The sequence below is a fragment of the Ambystoma mexicanum genome, chromosome 4q, assembly GCF_040938575.1.
Source record: "Ambystoma mexicanum isolate Mex_15411 chromosome 4q, UKY_AmexF1_1, whole genome shotgun sequence".
NCBI lineage: Eukaryota > Metazoa > Chordata > Amphibia > Caudata > Ambystomatidae > Ambystoma > Ambystoma mexicanum.
The window spans coordinates 268,312,822-268,331,154 of record NC_090928.1 but is presented as its reverse complement, the minus strand read 5'-3'; the positions used below and the strand labels follow the sequence as shown (position 1 = coordinate 268,331,154).

The 18,333-nt window shown below is 45.1% G+C and overlaps 1 protein-coding gene across 2 annotated transcripts in view; it reads right to left on the bottom strand.

Moving 5' to 3' along the window:
* Positions 1-2,814: 2,814 nt before the first annotated feature.
* Positions 2,815-18,333, bottom strand: part of LOC138467662 (centromere protein J-like) — a 714,848-nt gene continuing 699,329 nt past the window's right edge. For both annotated transcript variants that reach the window (XM_069607842.1, XM_069607843.1), the window contains one exon: positions 2,815-5,541. In XM_069607842.1, coding sequence (XP_069463943.1) covers positions 5,352-5,541 — 190 coding nt within the window. In that variant the 3' untranslated portion in view covers positions 2,815-5,351. The remainder of the gene's footprint in view (positions 5,542-18,333) is intronic.

Sequence of the window (18,333 nt, the reverse complement as noted above, 5' to 3'; positions counted from 1 at the left end):
TTAGACACAATCAGCCACAAGAGGCCTCCAGATCTGGGTACTCTTGGTTACATGAGACCTCGGGAGCTGGGCACAATTGGTCAGAAGTGGCCTTCAGAAGCTGGACACAATTGTTACAGGAGACTCAGAGATGGACACAGTCAGTCACATGAGTCCTCCAGAAAAGGACACAATATGTCACATGAATGGCAAACACTGCACACAATAGATCACCAGAGACCTCCAGTGCGAGATACAATCAGTGACATGAGTCCCTAGAGCTGGACACAATCAGTCACATTAAGATTTCAGAACTGGACATAATCGGTCACATGATAAAAACAGTTGTAGAAATCATGCAAGTCATGTTTTGCAGCCAAAGTGTGTTTCAGATCTTGCTATTATACATTTTTGTACTGTACTTGAAGTTTGGTTACATGATAAACGCAGAACTACAAGTACCAGAATGCAATATGAAGTTGCCATACAAGCCGGTGGCTTCCTTAGTGTGGGTGTGTTGCTGTACGGTTAAAAAGACAAGCACAACTACATTTAGGGGGCTGAAAATGTCATCCATCTTGGACGATGTTTAGACTTAATTTTGGTTCACAATGAAATGAGGTTATTTCTGAGCAGTGCATCCAGAACTGCATGACTGTGTACTAAAAGTCACCCCCTGCACAGGACATGTGTTCTAATATGAGGTTTTCACGTTGGAAAAGTGTGTGTATTAAACGTGAGTAGCAAGCATGTCTAAGATAATGTACATTGCAATATTGTAAAAGGCAGTCCTACAAAACACATAAAAATGGGTTCCTTGTCATTTCCACGAAGTAAATTACTTTGTTAATTTATATTGTGGAAATTACTTCAAAATATTACTTCGAAATTGTGTTTTGTATGCCCCCCCCCAACCTCCCTTCCCCTTCATTAAAAACCCTACTCCAAACCCCTCCACATATGAATGACGAAGTTATTTCAAAGCCATTTCCACGAAATAAATTACCACGAATAAAATGAAACCTGAAAATGTCCAAAACCTTTGGACTCATCTCAGCTGTAGCTCGTCAGACTCCCATCACGTCCAGCACGGGTCCAGTCCCCTTCATGTTGATTTGTAGCAGCTGCTTTCGCACTTTGTGAAAGATCATGAGCCCAATTTGTCTTTTACACCTACCCCAAACTCTACCCTGAATGTGTCTTCTGAGTACGTTTTTTTGAATTTTGAGACAGACAAATTATTGTAGCCATTCAGCCTATTATACTTATGGCATCGCATGGGTCAGCGAGCCGGCCACTGTCCCGGAAATGACGTCCCGTTCGTCATGTGAAAGGGCAGACTCACTTGGGAAGAAAGGGACGTGAAATGCAATTTGGACTTGACAGCTCCTCAAGGTAAACATGTGCGATGGAAACTGCTTTTTACAATGCAAAGCCCATCTTCGGTCCCTGTTGGGAAATGTTTTTGGAGCAAACTTTTCCCAGAGCTCTGATCTTTATGTTTTTATTTTACAGAAGTTAGCTTTTTTGGGAGTGGGGGGAGAATCATGCAGAGCTCTGTGCTTGACCCTTCTAATGGCAGGCACCGGCTCCAAACAAGGATTCAGCTGGAGCCAGGGCTTTGGGCCCAGGCTGGACCCAAGCCTTGCCTGGATCCCTCACCTTTAGCTACATGTGCTCCAAACCAGTTGGTAGGGACGAGCAGAACAATATAGTCGACAGAACTCTTAAAATGGAGGATGCGGCCTCCAACCAGTCGATGTTCTCCTCTACCAAGTGACCAGTAAACCTTTCATTAAAGCCCTAGAACACCAACAAAGGCAGGAAGTTGACTGTTCCCCAGCGGCTTCTGACCGAACATAACCAGCTGGAAATCCAGTGTCAAATTGTTAGACGTGTGAGCCCCATGTCTAGGATAAGGAGTGGATGAGAGCAGTCTTACCAGAATCACAATTGTTATCTTGCAAACAACTAAACAATGTGAAAGAAATGCCTGGCAAAAGCAGACCCGCCCACTTAAGCAACATGACACAGGACCCGCACTTGACTAGTCACATTGCTAGATGCGCGTTCAGCAATCCTCGGCTTCAAATCACTTATTTTGCGGTATATTCAGTGTGTCTGTTGGTTTCTGTTTTTTGTTAGCAGTCTTTATTTATACAGTGCACCATGCCATGTTCTCCCCAATGTTATCACTGGAATAATAGTACTTTTGGTGTCGTGTGATGTGTAAGTGCTTGTAGCACTGCTTGTGAAATCCGATTATGAACACACATTGCCTACACGCAGTTTTGATGTGGGTGAAACATGGCAGTCGAGAGGAAAAGAACTTACACACACTGCTGCTCAATTCTCCCTCATGATTGCCGTCTGTGGAGCATCTTGTGTAATGTTGTGGAATCGATGGCTTTAATAAAGATGCCCCCAACATATTTCCCCCCTATTGAGCAGTGTTAGTAGCCTTGAAAAGGAATATTAGCATCTTGCTGCCTTTCTTCTTCGCTTCTCTTCCTCGCTACCGCCCTCCTTAGCAGCTATCCTTGTTTTCTCATGTCTCATTCCTTCTTTCATTTCCTCCTTCTCTGATCTCTGCTCTTTCTAATCTTCTTGCGTTCATTTCTTCATTATCTTCTCTCCTTTCTTCCACCAGTTCTTTCTTGTCTCTTCTACTTCATGCCTTCCATCCTGACCATCAATATTGCTGTCCTGTCAAAAAAATCTTTCATGCTAAATCCAACAGTCACGCGATGTTTGATGACATGTGCAAAGTAGATTCAATGCTGAATAACCTCTAAAAATGAATGCATACGTCGACACAATTATTATCAATGGTTTAATATGTACAAAAAAGAAACAAAACACTTTTTAGAAAGGGTAACCCGAAATAACCATTCTTCAATGTTTTGACCTGATTAGCAATTTGAAAAACAGTTCACATGTGTTCCCACTGGTACAAACATTCCTGACTCGCAACCACTGGGGTGATTGATTAAAAGGTTTTATACAAAATGAAAAGACGTACAATAAATAAAATTAGAAATGGGGGGCATTTACATTATTGAAGGGCCTAGAGCTGTTGTACAGACCAAACCAAAGAGGAAGGAGAACATGACAGGGGGAGGCTCAGAAAACAGGGCAAGGATGGATAGAGAAAGGGCAGAGAATGCAAAGGTCAGGGGGGCTTCATGAAGAAGTAGGAGCGGTATACAAAAAAAGTTCCATCATCTTAAAATACAATTGCCATAACGGCGTGGGAGGCATACGGGATCCCTCATTGTTGAACACTACTATTGCTTTTTTTTTTTTTTTTTTAATACGTCATTAGGGACCTGGGCTTTTCATAAAAATATTTGAGATTTAAAAAAATCTGTTAAAAAAGTAATAAAGACATAGAAATCACACAGCACGTCTTCGTTCTCAACATAATGCATTGTTTCACTGTAGAAAAATCCGAATGTGTGGGCTCTGTCAATGTCTGCTTTGAAGTGCAAGACTCAGGGTCCCACCCACTGTTACCCTCACTCGCGTCTATTATTAAATAATGTGATAAATGCTTCTTATATTTCCCCCCTATATTTCCAAAATGAATACATGGCAGATACCTTCCTGCCTTTGCTCCACTACTAATTATCATAACATGTATTTATGTATCCCTAATCCCCTTCCCTCATTTGCACTGTATGCAGTTTGACATGAAAATACATGTACATTTGGGAAATGTGGACTGGAATGTTCTGTTACATAGATAACGTGTATGTCCCCTTCGGGTGCTCACAGTCACCATATAAGTATATAGTGCTGTGCAGTCATAACTATATACACACTGTTAACTACCTCAGGGTAGCTATGCATAAACAATGCGAATTCAGATTGTGATTTAAAAGTGACACACCTAAATACTGTAAACACACATAAATACTTTAAAAGCATATCAAATAATACAACAGAAAACATTTATTCTAAACCGTACCTTCAACAAATGTAATCTCGATAAACAGTAAACCAGTATTTTCTACATTTATTTGTGTCATACATTAATCTGTTGGGGCTCTTTTGACCCTGCATTGAGCACCCGCAACCACAAAACCACAGCAAAACAAACAACATTGGTTTACTGAGGGTGCATAGAGACAGCTGGTGACACTGTGGCCACAACGTGCCAACACAATCCCACCTCCACTACACCGGTTAGTGGCGGACAATGGAGCAGGGCGGCTAGTAGATGGACATTACAATTTAGAGCTGTGCACCTGATTTAGAATAAATCAAAGTATTGGAGATTGAAACACTAAAGCATTGGACAATTTATTGCCCTGCACTAGTTGAGAGACAAACCACTTTCTTTCATCATTTATTTACCGACTTTCAAAAACAAGATATGGAGGCTTGTTGGTCAGCATTGATTGCAGGAAACAAAACAACTCATGTAATTGCAATGATAACATTCATAGAACCTTTATTTGTGGACCAGTAAAAAACGAGATCATGTGAAGAAACAGTTCATCCAGATGGTTAAAGTCGTGATCCTCAAGATCCTCAAGATTCACAGAATAATAAGTCGCAAAGAAACAACATCGAAGACATTAATCTGAGGAATGAGTGGAATTAATGCGGTAGATGAGAACGTATGACCCCTGAAATGGACTTGAGGACGTTTCTATGACATCGGAATGGGTTATGGTGTCTCGTTTCATGTAGTCTGTGTGTATGTTTGTTTTTTTTTTGTTTGTTTGTTTGTATGTTTTCTTATATGTTTGCTTTTTTTAAGCTTTGTGACTGTTTGTTTGTTGTTGGGTGTTTGTTTTCCTTTTTGTTTAGTTTTCTTGCAATAAAAATGGTCATGTACAATTTAAATGCAAATAAAAAAATAAAATAAATCCAAGTATTAAAAGAGTGATTCTGCATGTCACATGTGTGCCCACGCAAAATAGAATCTGTAATAAAGTAAATAAATATTTTCTGTTAAAATACAGTGCAAAACATATGAATCGGGCCTATAATAATGACTGTGTGCGATGGGAGGGTGAGCGGTATAACATTTAGGGAGAATGGGGTTATCACCCAAAACCTTTTGTACTCAGGATGATGACATTGTGACAGCGTCCTTGCCAGCTTGAATATTTTTGTGGTCAATATAATTTATTCTTGTGTCCATTTCACCTTTAGAAACGGGCAAAGGTCCCTTCGTCTTTCGCCATTGAAATGAAATGACTCGATGTTGATCGTCGGTCTTCGCCACCTGCCCGCTCTTTGATGCTTAACTCACAAAGTTAACTCAACGTCTCTGGAGATGATGTCTTTTGAGTCCTAGACCAACAACAATGGCGTGAATGTCCACCTAGAACCAGGGGATGCGCTGCCGGGGCACTGGATCACTTCTTATCCAGGATGATATTGCCATCCTGGTCCTTGATCCGGACCCGCCCCGAAGAGTATTTGGTCTCCTGGCGGCCATTTGAATACACAGTTTTTATGGTGCCATCGGGGTACTCTCGCCGCTTGAACTGCGCTGTGTGAATCTCCTTCTGACCATTACTGAACACCACTGTCTTGTTTCCATTTCTGAGGAGGGAAAAATGAAAACATACATTTGTAAATGTAAGAGAGCAGCTGCATTTTAGGACAAAAAAATCCATTGCTGCGACACGTGTCAGTAGGAGGCCTGCAGTAAAGGCTCCATTTTTGAACTTAAGAATGGGACCTCTAACAGCTCAAGTAGACACTTTTTGCTAAGTGGTCACGAATAAACAGCCGGGCCATGTTTTGTAAATGGAAGCCAGCCTTCTTAGCAGCCCCCGCATACCTGATGGATGAAGGGTTTCAATGTACTGTACGTGGATCAGGCTTCACTTGAACTAGGGCACCAGGCCAAGCCAGCTACCTCTGCCCTCCACCCCCTGCTTAGTTATGGATTATGCCTGCACACAGTCCGCCCAATTCGGCTCACACTTTGTCGTTAAACTATTGTGATTCTCCTGGCACATGGAACCGGTTTTTCTGCATTGAGATATTGTTCAATACTGCACACACTTGACTCTCATTTCCTCCACGACCAGATGTCACGCCCTTTATTTTGCACGTGACTACAGGTACAGCGTATCATGTGCTCACCATGCAGTGAACCTTCCCCTGGGCCAGAAAAGATTTCGCAGACAGGATCCTGTGAGGAATCCTGAATGGCTCATTGGATTGCTTCCAGGGTTTTATATTGCACTTTTTCCACAGTTTGTTTTAAACCAGTAAATAACCCACAACAAAATAATTTGACTTCATCTTACCTTTGAGGTGAGCGCATGGTGGCCCACCTCCTGCCACATGGGTGTTCCATATGATATTATAAATTAACAAAACAGTGGTTTACACACTATGGGCCTCATTACAAGTACGGCGGTGCAGTACAAAACCGCAGTAATGGTACAGTAATTCCTTTACCACAGCATTATCGCACCGGCGTACTACAAATTAGGGGCTGAAGTGGAGGATTCACCTCCAGAAAAAAGATGGAGGTAAATCTGCCATTTTACTGCCAAATATCGGTAAAATTGGTGGAATTACTGTAGGACTCAACATGGGGCCCTATGGACTCCAATAAATGGGGACTAACAGCACCTACCACCACTTGTAATCCAGCGGTACCGGGGACAATACATACGTGGAAAAACATAGATTAAGGACAACAAACATTTGACAATTTTAGGTGCAGGTAGGTGGTATGGTCAGCTTGCTTAGGATGTCAGCATGATGGGTGAAGTGCAAGAGTGGAGGCAGAGGAAGTGAGGGACAGAGGCATGTTAGAGGCGATGGAAAAATGGTAGCTAGCAGGTAGATGAGAGATATGTTAAGAGGATAACTCAGAGATGAGGAGGTAGGCATTTGGTTTGGTTGTGGACTGATTCTCAGATGTCTGGGGGAAGAGAATTGGTAAAGACCTTTTTTTCCCAAAAGAAAATAAATCGATTTAGAAAGACTGCTTCGTGACCACACGAAGCGGTCTTTCTAAATTGAACTGTCACGCCCCTGCCGCACACTCGGTCATGTTCTTTTCCCGCTTTCTGGGGGCCGCACAAAATCGACCAAAATAAATCGGTCTTTTGTATGTGCAACCTTCAGAAAGCCGAAAAAATTACATAGAACCAGAGAATTCCATGCAAGTGTAGCAACAAGAGAGAAAGAGGGGAAGCAAGAGGAAGCAGGGGTAGTCGAGGAGGCAGAGCAGAGATTACAAGAAGGCTCGGAGAGTTGGATAGAGGAGGACAGATACAATGGTGTCTTACTGTCATGAGCATCCGCTTGAAGCCCAAATCTAAGTGCATGTCTTGGTGCGACTTCGACCTCGCCGTCCTTGGATGGAATATAATATTATTAATATTATCCTTAAATGCAAGTGTAGGGCAGCTGAGAGCAAGTGGAGGGCATAAGGCGCACCCACTGGCAAACTGGCCTGCTGCCTGCTCCAAAGACAGTACAAACTCTGTGTCCTCTCTAAGAAGAGAGCCTACACCCAACCCCGTGTCTCTGCAGCATCTAACAACTTGGCCAAACTTTTCAAAATCTGCAAGAAGCTGGCCAATCCTGCTGTAGTCTCTACCTCTGCTGTTCCCTCCCAGGCCCTCTGCACAGCCTTGGCCTTTCATTTCACCACTAAATCTCAGGACATCCTGTTCACCCTCTCTTCCTCTACCTCCTCTTCCTCCTCCTCTACCACTCCTGGCCCGTCTGTGGCCGTCCCTCCTCCTCCTCTCCCTTGTTCACCCCTGACGATGTTTCTAGACAAGTCCGATCTATAAAAGTCTTGTCAAAGCAGGTTCTCTCCTGCTCATCCATAACCATCAAGGACCACATACACACCCTTGCTCAAGCCTTGGCTGATTTCTGCAATCACTCCTTTGCCAGGAACGTTCCCCTGCCCCCTCAAGCACTCCCTTGTGCACCACTTCTTAAGAAGCCTCTGCCGATCCTTCCTCTCCGGCTAACTTTCGCCTGCTCTCCATCGCTCCTTTCCAGGGCAAACTCCTGGAAAAGCTGGCCATCTACCAGCTTAATCTGCATACTGAATCTGTTGGTTGTCTCCATGACTACCAGTCTGGCTTTAGAGCTGCCAGAAGCATGGAAAGTGCTCTCCTAAACACCCATGAAGACCTGCTCTCTAATCTTGACTCTAATCTTTCTTCTGTCCTCATTCCCCTTGATCTATCCTCTGCTTTTGATACGGTCAACCATGCCACCCTGCTCAATCACCTCTGTGATAACCTGGGTATCATTGATCATGCTCTGGCCTGGTTGACCTCCTTTCTCACCGACTGACCCTCTCAGGTTCAACTGGGGTCTTTCCTCTCTTCTCTCTCTCTCTCTACTTGTGGAGTTGCAGTAACGCTATTAAGTTGGGCGGAATCCCAGCGGATTTACTGCTGGGATACTTCCCAATGTGTGATGATGCCCTTTGTCACAAGATGTAAGCTAGGCAATGAGAGGTAGAGTTAGATAGGAACTGGCAGATCAGGGGTGTGGCATGCCTGTGTCAGATGCAGAGGTGAGTGAATGAGAGAGATCAAAGTGAGAGAATGAGAAAATAGTGATGGATAGGCAGAGGGGGAAGTGTGAGCGCTAAAATGAGAAAGGGTTGAGAAACAAGCGGGAAAATGAGAGGAAGAGCTGGAAGAGGAATGGTGAGATAGGTCATAGAGGGCGGCGGGGAAAGATAGTTCTCTATCATGAGGTACTACATTTGGTGTAAATCATGTGGTGCAATATCCATAAACAGTCATAAAAAATGTCTTTGGATTACTGACCTGCACCTTTGTAAATTGGTGTTTTAAGATCCTCCCTTTGGCCTCATAGAATATTGAGGCTGGTTCGTCCCCTGACTAAAGGAGTTGAGGAACGTGAGGTAGGCATTACAGTGTCAAAACATTAACCTGCAGGACGTCATTGATTTATAAGATAGCTTCAAGAACATTTATCGAAGAATGGTCAAAATACATTAAGCGTGTGGTTACGGAACAGAGGAATATGTGAGGGTTATGACAGCAGAGAAGGAGGAGCAACCATCCATGCAGGATGGCATTACAAGTTCCCTTTTAAATGTTGCTGCAGCAAATCCAAGCACTGCCCAACATATGCAAATATCTTGTAGTTTGGCTGGACAATAACGTGTCATTGTTGTACAAGTTGAATTATTCCCCTTTGTAGTTCCAAATCAGATAGGTCATTGGCACATGGGAGGGCTTGGTGTTCTCGTGGCAGGATTTAAAACATATGAACAACCTGGTGAGGCTGATCTTCATCTGTCGAACATGTCATATCATGCGCTCTTCGGGAAGACGCACTGAAATATCTTGTTTGCTGTGATTTGAGAAGATGCCTCATAATGCCCTGAGGATGCTAATGCAGCCTTAAGATAATGTGAGGAAGGAAGGCCTGGGTCCAGGGCTTCTTACAAGGGTCACAGCTGGGAGTCATGCGGAAGGGACAGCTCAGAGTTTGTGGCGATGCAAAATGATGCCTAGTCTCAAATATGCTTTCACATGAGTTGGGAGGGAGGGTTGGGAGGCGGGACACCGTTATCTCTGAATCAGAGAATTACATTTTTAGAACACTTTGGAAGGAAAGGCATGTGGGGTCATTACGATCTTGGAGGTAACCATAGCGCAATTTGCGGCATGGTTACCCCCTTACCAGGTACCGGTTCCAGGTTCCTTAAATGAGGAATTGCCGGGCCATTCCAACCTTGGAGGACCCAGTAATTCCTCATTCGAGGAACCCGGACCTGGTACATCCCCATTCCCATTCGAGCCCCCATAGGGCTCAATGGCAATCGGGAGGGAGCTAACATTAGCTCCCTGGTCTGCTAGCGGGACCCGCTAAGGGCACCTGCTTTTACCAGGTGCCCTTTGCGGATCCCGCGAGCAAACCTTGTAATGCGGCGGTAGGTGTTTAACGGAGAAGGCAGCTCTACCGGCCCTGTTAAACCCCTACCGCCAACCACGTAATGACCCCCATGGAGTCTATTTGGTGCCACTCAGCACTCATTTCACACAGCAGATTTTGGATTGTTAGGGGGGAAATTGTCATCCTTCTGTTCAAGGTGTAAGGGTACCTTCCTAAACCAAGACCACTGGATTCCTCACAAGCCTTCTCTCTGGGCTTCTCTCACTCATCAAGTGGAGAAATATGTGACTAATAACGCAACATTACTTTGAATGAACGTAGGTCCAGACAGAGCTTGTTATGGAAAGAGTCCTTACATCTCATAAAATAGAAGTAAACAGTTGGTGCAGGCTGCAAGCCAGTAAACGCAATTCAAGAAATTATCGAGAAGCGTTCATTAATCACTATCCACAAGGTTAATGCTCTCAGCAGGGGGGGTGGAGTGTTTTAATTAATGATGACCCAAAATATGTCCACACAGGGATTTCAGGCATCACAGCAGAGAAAGCAGAGGTCACACACGAGGAGTGTTGCAGGAGAGTTGAGGACATCTGTCCTGCTGTCCTTGGCTCTACATTGCTTCAGCTTTGCTGTAGGTTGCAGACAGGGCCTAATCATGGAAAAAATGCGGCAGTAACGCTATTACCACCGCAGTACCGTTCCGCCCAATGACGATGACTTTGGGCGGAAAGTTGTGTGATTCACCTCCAGCTTTGAGCTGGAAGTAAATCTGCTGAATGTGCACCATGTTAAATGCTTGAAAATGTCCCAGAGAGTCCTATGGACTCTGAATAAAATGGGGAGTTACAGTCTTGCCGTAACTCAGGAACCAGCAATAATAGCGCTGAAATGAGTTGTGGTAATGCAATTGGCGTTGGGCGGTATGGTATACCACCCAACTTGTAATGACCCCCTGCTACTTTTGTAGGTTTCTCAGTGCATGTGCTAACACCTTTTTTGTTACTCGGGTCAACCAAGTGACCAGATCTAGCAAGCTTTTATGCACTCAACTTGGCTCATAGTTTAATTTGAATGTCTGAGCTAGAAAATACATGCATCAGGCTTGATTGGCTGCTGGCTCTCTCAATGTACCAGACTTTTCTGGATGTAGGGAATCCTTGAGCACTTGTTACCCAGCTGGTCCTGCTGAGGCAATGGAAGAGAGCACCCCCATCCCTGTGGACAGTAGAGATTTGATGTTTGCAGTTACCAGCAGTGTTTTGCCATTAGAACAGTTCTTGGAAAATTGTAGCGACCAGCAGAGCTTCTTCACGAATCCTCTTCAGTTTCTCATCTTCTGTGCCATAAGATTAATTTCCAGCTTTGACAAACTAAGGATACACCTTCCCCGGCTACAATAAAATTGGTGGCTCATCGGGAAGAAAGACATTAAACCAGACAGCAAAAAGTAAAATAAAATACAGGGGCTTCATACCATCAGAAATGCTTAGGACTTACAAATTTGCGTGTAAAATTTCAGTGATGGCAAACCGCTTGTTTAGAAAGGGCTGGAAGGTTGTGGCGAGCTGAAGCTTTTCTTGCAACAGACAAGCGCTTGAGGATCAACTGGGACTAGGCATAACTGAAATCGTTCCCCATCTACAGGTGAAAGGCTTGCTATCATTTAATAGTGGAAGGGAAAGCTCCGTTTTAAGATGGTTCTAGGTATGCATTGAGACTGCAAGGGCTCTGCTTGCTTCTGGGCAGGGCCACTGTGCATGCACCGTTGTTTCCTCAGGGTCCTAGGGTCTACACGGGACTGGAACAGGGACGTGAAGTGAGATCCAAGTGAGGATCTGGAAAAAAGGATAGTGAGAAGGTGGCCACATTCTCTGTTGCTTGCCAGTTTAAAGCACTGGGATTAAACTCCTCCAGAGTTGTCAATACCATCAGTCAATGCTTGCAAAGATGTTCACTGCCACGTTCAGCAAATTCTGTAGGGGATGTGGATGGTTGAGGATGTATTGGCAAAATTTGGTGTAGCTGCACGTTTTTCAAAATATTTTGGCCAGAAGCGTTGAGGTAGTGGTGGCTCAAAGGTGGCATTGGACCTAAAATTGATACTATTTAGTGTTCTTGGGGGTTAATGAAAAGTTACATATATCCCAATGGAAACTCGTTGTTTGCAGAGAGGGCTTTCTTGAAGTATTGCTGGAAGAGGGAGAAGCCCACACACTGAAGACTGAATGGGCATCCAAAGCTTGGACATGCAGTCATTGAGCTGACTTTGTGACAGGGTGGGTTCCATGTTGATAACAAGTATTTTCATTTTATGGGAGCAATAGTAATTACAAAGAAAGACCTGAATCACTCTGGTATAGGGATGTTTTTAGTGATAGGCAGTGGCTGTGAGGAGCAGAGGGGATCCCTGGAGGGGAATATGATATGCCCAGTTTGTGAACAAGGGACATTGATCTTTTGCCGGGATGCACGAAGGATAATTGGTGCCTTAGTTTAGAAGGAGGAAAGAAAGGGGATGTAACAGAATGAGTTGCAAACTGCTCTCAATCAAGGAGAAATTATTACAGACTCCTCAAGTCAATAGAAACTTGAAGGATCCCTTACTCAGGAATTGAAGAGACCCCTTTGCGGAAAGGACCACAGGAGAGAAGAAGGGAGGGGACTGTCATAGTCTTCAAGGGGTTCTGCTGAAGTGGCCTAATTTCTGAAGTGCACAATTATGGTGGTAATCACAAAAAGTTGTGGTATTTTAAATACAGCTTTTTAAGAAAAATAATATCTAATAATGGGCTGGAACCACATAGCATATTTACTCCATGGGGTACTTAGAAAATAGTGCCTGGGGTAAATATCCCATGTAATTGCAACTCAATATTTAGGAGGTGTTCAAGAAAACAGATATTTTCCAGTTGTGATGAGTTGCCCTCTGTAAGGGTTTGAAAGCTTTGGCTTTTTTGATCTTTAATAAATAATAAAATGATGTGGGTAATTCCATCTCTGAAAGGGTAATCTGCTGATCAGATTCCCCTTTTATAAGCTCCATACCAAAAGCATAATGTTTAACTGTGTACTGCTGCATCTGTAACCTGATTTGCAGCACCTGCTCTACCAGTGGCACAGAGCAGGTTAAGAGGTCACAGGCGCCCATTTGACAGCTGAAGTAACAGCCACGTCTCTGCAGCGCAGGGGCTGCCTTTAAGATATGCACCCTTCTACCACAACCATGATGATCAAATGAAGGTGGCAGACTAAACTCTAAGAAGAAAGCTATGCCCTTAGATAAGGCGTAGTGCATGGCACTACTTATGATCATTTCAGCCATATACTATTTGATATCACGCGTCAGCCCCTGTGAGCCATTCTCAGCTGTGGAAGGTGATGTGTATTTGGGCCAGACGGGTTGAGCCTGACAAATGACAGGCCAGGAACCTGAATGGCCATGCCTTTTCTTTGATCTTCTTTGTGACGGCAGGTAACTTCCTCCTTCAGAGACAGTCGCACCAAAGGTAGCTGTCCTGGGTCCAAGCATCAAAGGAGCACGCCCATTCATAGGGGAAAGTCTCACATCATGGTGCTATATTTGTAAAGGCCTTTCATCCTAGCGAGAAGGTAAGGGGGTGGCTTAGAGTAGTTAGAAGTGATCTGTTCAGCGAAAGGAGACTTCCAGCATTTTGTTTATCTCTGCCCCTCTCTCTCCTTCCTGTCTCCTCCACTTTCTTTAGTGCAAAGGGGGTGTGAAGTCAGAAGGGCAAAGACCAGTTCTTTCAAGAATAGTGATTGGACCATTAAGGCAGGCTAGCTTAAGTCCAATCACCTGCAGGTTTTTGCCTTTAAAAGACGCAGTCACTCAGATTTGCTCTGGAATAACCCCTGAGAAGAACTCACTGGACCTCCTTTGGGAAAGTCGTATTTTCCAAAGCCCTCAGCCTGAGGTGAAGGAGGCATTTAATGCAGAAGAGAGATCACTCCCAGCAAACATTGGAGGTGAATCTTTGGTGGGAACCAGATCCTTCGATTCTGCACTGGAATATCCTGAAGCTGGGAAAGAATACTGAGCGGAACCACTGTGTCCTCGAGTCCCTCTGAGGGGGGCCTCACAGCATCCAGAGGACCAGACCAGCTGAAGCGCCCTGTTCTGCCACACCGAAATTGTCACACCAGGTTCACTACAGCTTGAACTAAAGGGAAGAAGCTGGCGCTGGCTTTTGTGCTGCTCCACCAAATAGAACTATTGCTTGGACTTAGAACCAGCTTGAAGCTGCATCATGCCCTAGCGAGCTGCTCCTCTGCTGGGCCCGAATCCACTGCTAAATGCCAGGACCCAGCCAAACTGCTGGAGAGTCACACGCCAACTCCCGCCAGGGGTTACAACCACAGCTTGACTCGTTTAGCCCTCATACAGCCGCCTCACCGACCCGCACATCAGTGAACCTAGATCACCATTCCGATGACCACTGCTCACCGACGCAAACCGCTGCAGCATCAGATATTCAGATATCAACCCCTCCCAGCAGCTAAAGCCTGACTCGGCCTGGCCCAACTGCAAAGACATCCTGGTAACGCCCTGACCTGCATCACTGAGAGCTCCCCTTCAGCTGCACAGGGTCACTGCATTTGCCCCTGCTCGATGCCCGCTTGCTGCTTGGGGCCACACTATCCGATGTGCTCGAACTGAGCTTGACCTGCTCGCATCAACGTTCGACACCGGGTTCGACATCAACCCACCAAAGAAACAAAAGCAGGTACTGTTGAACACAAACTGCCCCCTCAGTTAACTGTGACCCTAAAGACTGGTTAGGTCACCTCAGCACCTTTTTTCACCCAAGACATATCCTTTCATGGTTAGTATTTGCCTATCCCCCCTGTGCTCACTCTCAGAGGGCTATTTTCTTCAGTCTGTTGCATCTTTTATTATTATCATTGTTATGGTATTTATTGAGCGCAGACTTAGCTTGGAGAGAGATAAGCAACAAATCACTTTAGAGGTATACACCAAAATAGATACATAATGGAGAGCTTTACAGAGGTGTACAAAATTACAGATGCATAATGGAGTGCTTTTCAGTGGTAACAACAGAACAGATATACAGCGGGGTTGTAGGATACAGAGGGTGACACAGAAGGGGTACAGCTGTACCGGGTGGCAGGGAAGAGAGCTGTTCTTTCACTGGGGGGCAGGGGGTTATATCTCTCTCTCCACTTGTGGTGTCCACCAGGGGTCTAACCTCTCTCCCTGGCTTTTCAACCAATACATGGCACCTCCCTCCCAACGCATCGCTTCCTTCTGCTCCAACTTTCAGTGTTATGCGGATGACACCCAGCTTTCCTTCAGGCTACCCTCAGCCACCTCTTATCCTTCTCTCATTCCAGATTGTCTGACCGTAATTCACTCTGCTTTAATGCCAGTAAGACAGATCCTCCTCATCGGAACACCAGCTCCCACCTTTCCTCTCTCTCTCTCTCTGGCCGCCCACTCTGGGCCCTCTTCCTGCTCCTACCTGTGAGGCTAAGAACCTTGGGGTCATCTTTGACTCCACCCTCTCCTTCGCTCTTCAAATCTCTGACATCGCTAAGAAGTCAAACTATCAGCTGCTCATCAGAGGTATTCTTCCTTTCCTCACTTTCGCCCAGAAGCTCACTGTCTCCAGAGCTCTGGTCCTCTTTAGGCTGGACTACTGCAACAGCCTCAGCCTCTTTCTAAATCTGCCTGCCTCTACTCTCCTACCTATACAACTTATGCAGAACAGGACTGCAAGACTTGTCCTTGGCCTCAAGCTCAGGGATCGGACCTCTCCTGCTCTGACATCTCTTAATTGGCTCCCAGTGGCAGCACAGATCAAGTTCAAGACCCTCTGCATCGTCCACAAGGCTCCCCAGAAAGCCTGGACTGCACTACCTCCAGCTCTCTCTTTTTAAACATCTCCCCTCTCAAGCTCTATGCTCATCCACTTCCAACTCTATGAGGGTCAGTCCTTTTCCAAGCAGAGATTTGGGGGCAGATTTCTATCTTTGGCTGGGGTATCCCTCTGGAACAGCCTCCCTGCCTCTCTCAAACTTGAGCAGAACTACCTCCGGTTCCAGAAGCAACTCAATACCTTCCTTTTTGCTTCCGCTTTCTCTCTTCCTCTCCCCTGCTGATGTCCTGACTGCTCCACGCACTGATCACCTGGCCAGAGGCATTGCTAGGGGGTGGGGGCTGACGGGGCTATAGCCCAGGGTCTTTTGGTTGTAGCCCCAGATAGAAGCTCAGGGATTACACCCAAAAAGGATAGCTAGCCCCGAGTCCTGACATTCCCGAAATTAGCATAACCCTGCATCTGCCCTCTGAACCTGGGCCCAGGCTCCTGCTTGTCCAGTTGCACTTTTCACTGCCTCCCAGCCCCCTCTAGCACTAGTGTTCTGTATCTGCAACTCTACAGTCCCTTCTCTCTGCACTTATGAGCCATCCGTTGACTGCACTTTTGAGCTACCTGCACTGAGCCACAAGCTGGCTGCACTTCTGAGTTACCTGCACTTCTCCCTCATCCCACCACCCCTGAGCACTTCTCCCCTTCCACTTCCCTGCACCTGCACAATCTGAAAGACACAGGGCCTAGTACAATTGTTGTTTTGTCCACCCTATTTTTCCCCCTCCTTGTCTTGTCGCGCCTAAAAACACTTGTGTACAGGCGCGTTATAAATGCCATATCCTAGCATATTTTTATCGAAACTTGATTTGACATTTCCTTTATTTTGGCTGTTTTAGTCGCTACTGAATCACATTTAAACCCATTTTATCTAGCCTTCTCTCTCCCCACGTTACCACAAAAGGCGAGAGAGCTATATCTCCTAACTGTGCCTGTATTACCTTCATAATTGTGTTGGCTCTAGGTTTGTCTGTGTGAGGGCTGAGTGGGCATTTTTACCCCTACGCATCCTTGTACTCGTGTAGAGCAGAATCCAATTTGTCACACCATGTAACACCATAAACGTAATGATGCCTTGCTGTTTCCTGCTATCTTTTGAAAAAAGAGCACAGGCAGTGAAATGTATGCAAAGCATTCATTTCATAGAATTCTACGTGGCATATATATATATTTGTTATTAACCTTAACACTTCCATTAGAACTCATAAATATGAAACCTCTGTCAAAATGTGCACATTATGCAAAACACCTCTAGTTTATCCTCAACCTGCTTTCTAAATCCGCTTGAGACAGTCGATCCAGTACACTTAGTTAAGGGTTAAGGATGGGAGACTCTATTCCTTTAGTACAGAGGCCTACAACCTTTAGCTCCCCAGATGTTTTAGACTACAACTACCATCAGCTTTCGCCAGAGGGCTCATGGGAGCTGTAGTCCAAATCATTGCAAAGGAACAGGTTGCAGACCACTACTTTAGTAGGTGGCCTGGTTGTACATGTACAAGAAAACGAACACATGTCCCTAAACCCTTAGCCATACAAACGCTGACATGTCAACAAAGGAAAGGCTATTTTAGAGATAATGTTAATTTGATATGTACAGCCTTGTTCTGATAGGAGTCTATGCAGAGGAAATCCATGAGAAACATGTGTCTCCACATTAATACATTTTGGTGCCTCACAGCGGGGGCAAAGCCTGCACTTGTGCGAGGTTCCCAACCCTATTTTGAAAGCTTGATCCTGCACAGACGTTGCCCCTGATCTGAGGAACGCCTATTGTGATCTCTCCCGGAAGCGGTCACCGGCAGAACCCAGGAGCAATCTGCTAGTATGTATGCAGGTATGACTGCTGCCATGTTATAAAGGGCCTCCATCAATGTTGATTTCGGATGTACGCATGCGCGCAGAGCAGAAATACACAGATTAACTCAATTCATGTGTTGCAGGGCACAAGAACAAGGCAGTTGCTGCTGAGTTATCACACCCTGGACCACACAAATGCAGTATATTGCTGATCTGTTGGTGGAGAGGGACCAGAATCGCAACAAGGTGCACAACTGCATACACATGTAATCAACCATGAGCCTTAATGAACTGACACTGTCCACGTCGCTATGAACATTTGAGTAGGTAATACATGCTATGCCAAGGCAATGGTGCTTCTTTTCCCACAGGCACAGTTCTCTATTACATTCCGTGCAAGTTCCCCAAAACTCACCAAACCGTTTTGTCTGTCCACGGGGTAGGTAAGCAAACCAACTCCGATCTCCCCATCGCCGGTGATTGTTACTTGACTTGGCATATGCGGAAGCAACTCAGCAGATGGTGAAGGAGTCAGCACATACTAAATAGCTGTACAAGCAGTTCTTTTAGGGAAATAAATGGGGCTCGTGGAAAGACTGCAGATATTCCGGTAAACATGTTATCTCTTTTGTGGGAAAAGTCTGACAACCTTCCCACCATTCGGCCACCCTTCCACATTTAGGGACTGCGTTCTAAAAGTTTCACGGTTCAGAAAATACTACACTTTTCAATTTTGCCCTTTCATGAGCCCATGTTAGCA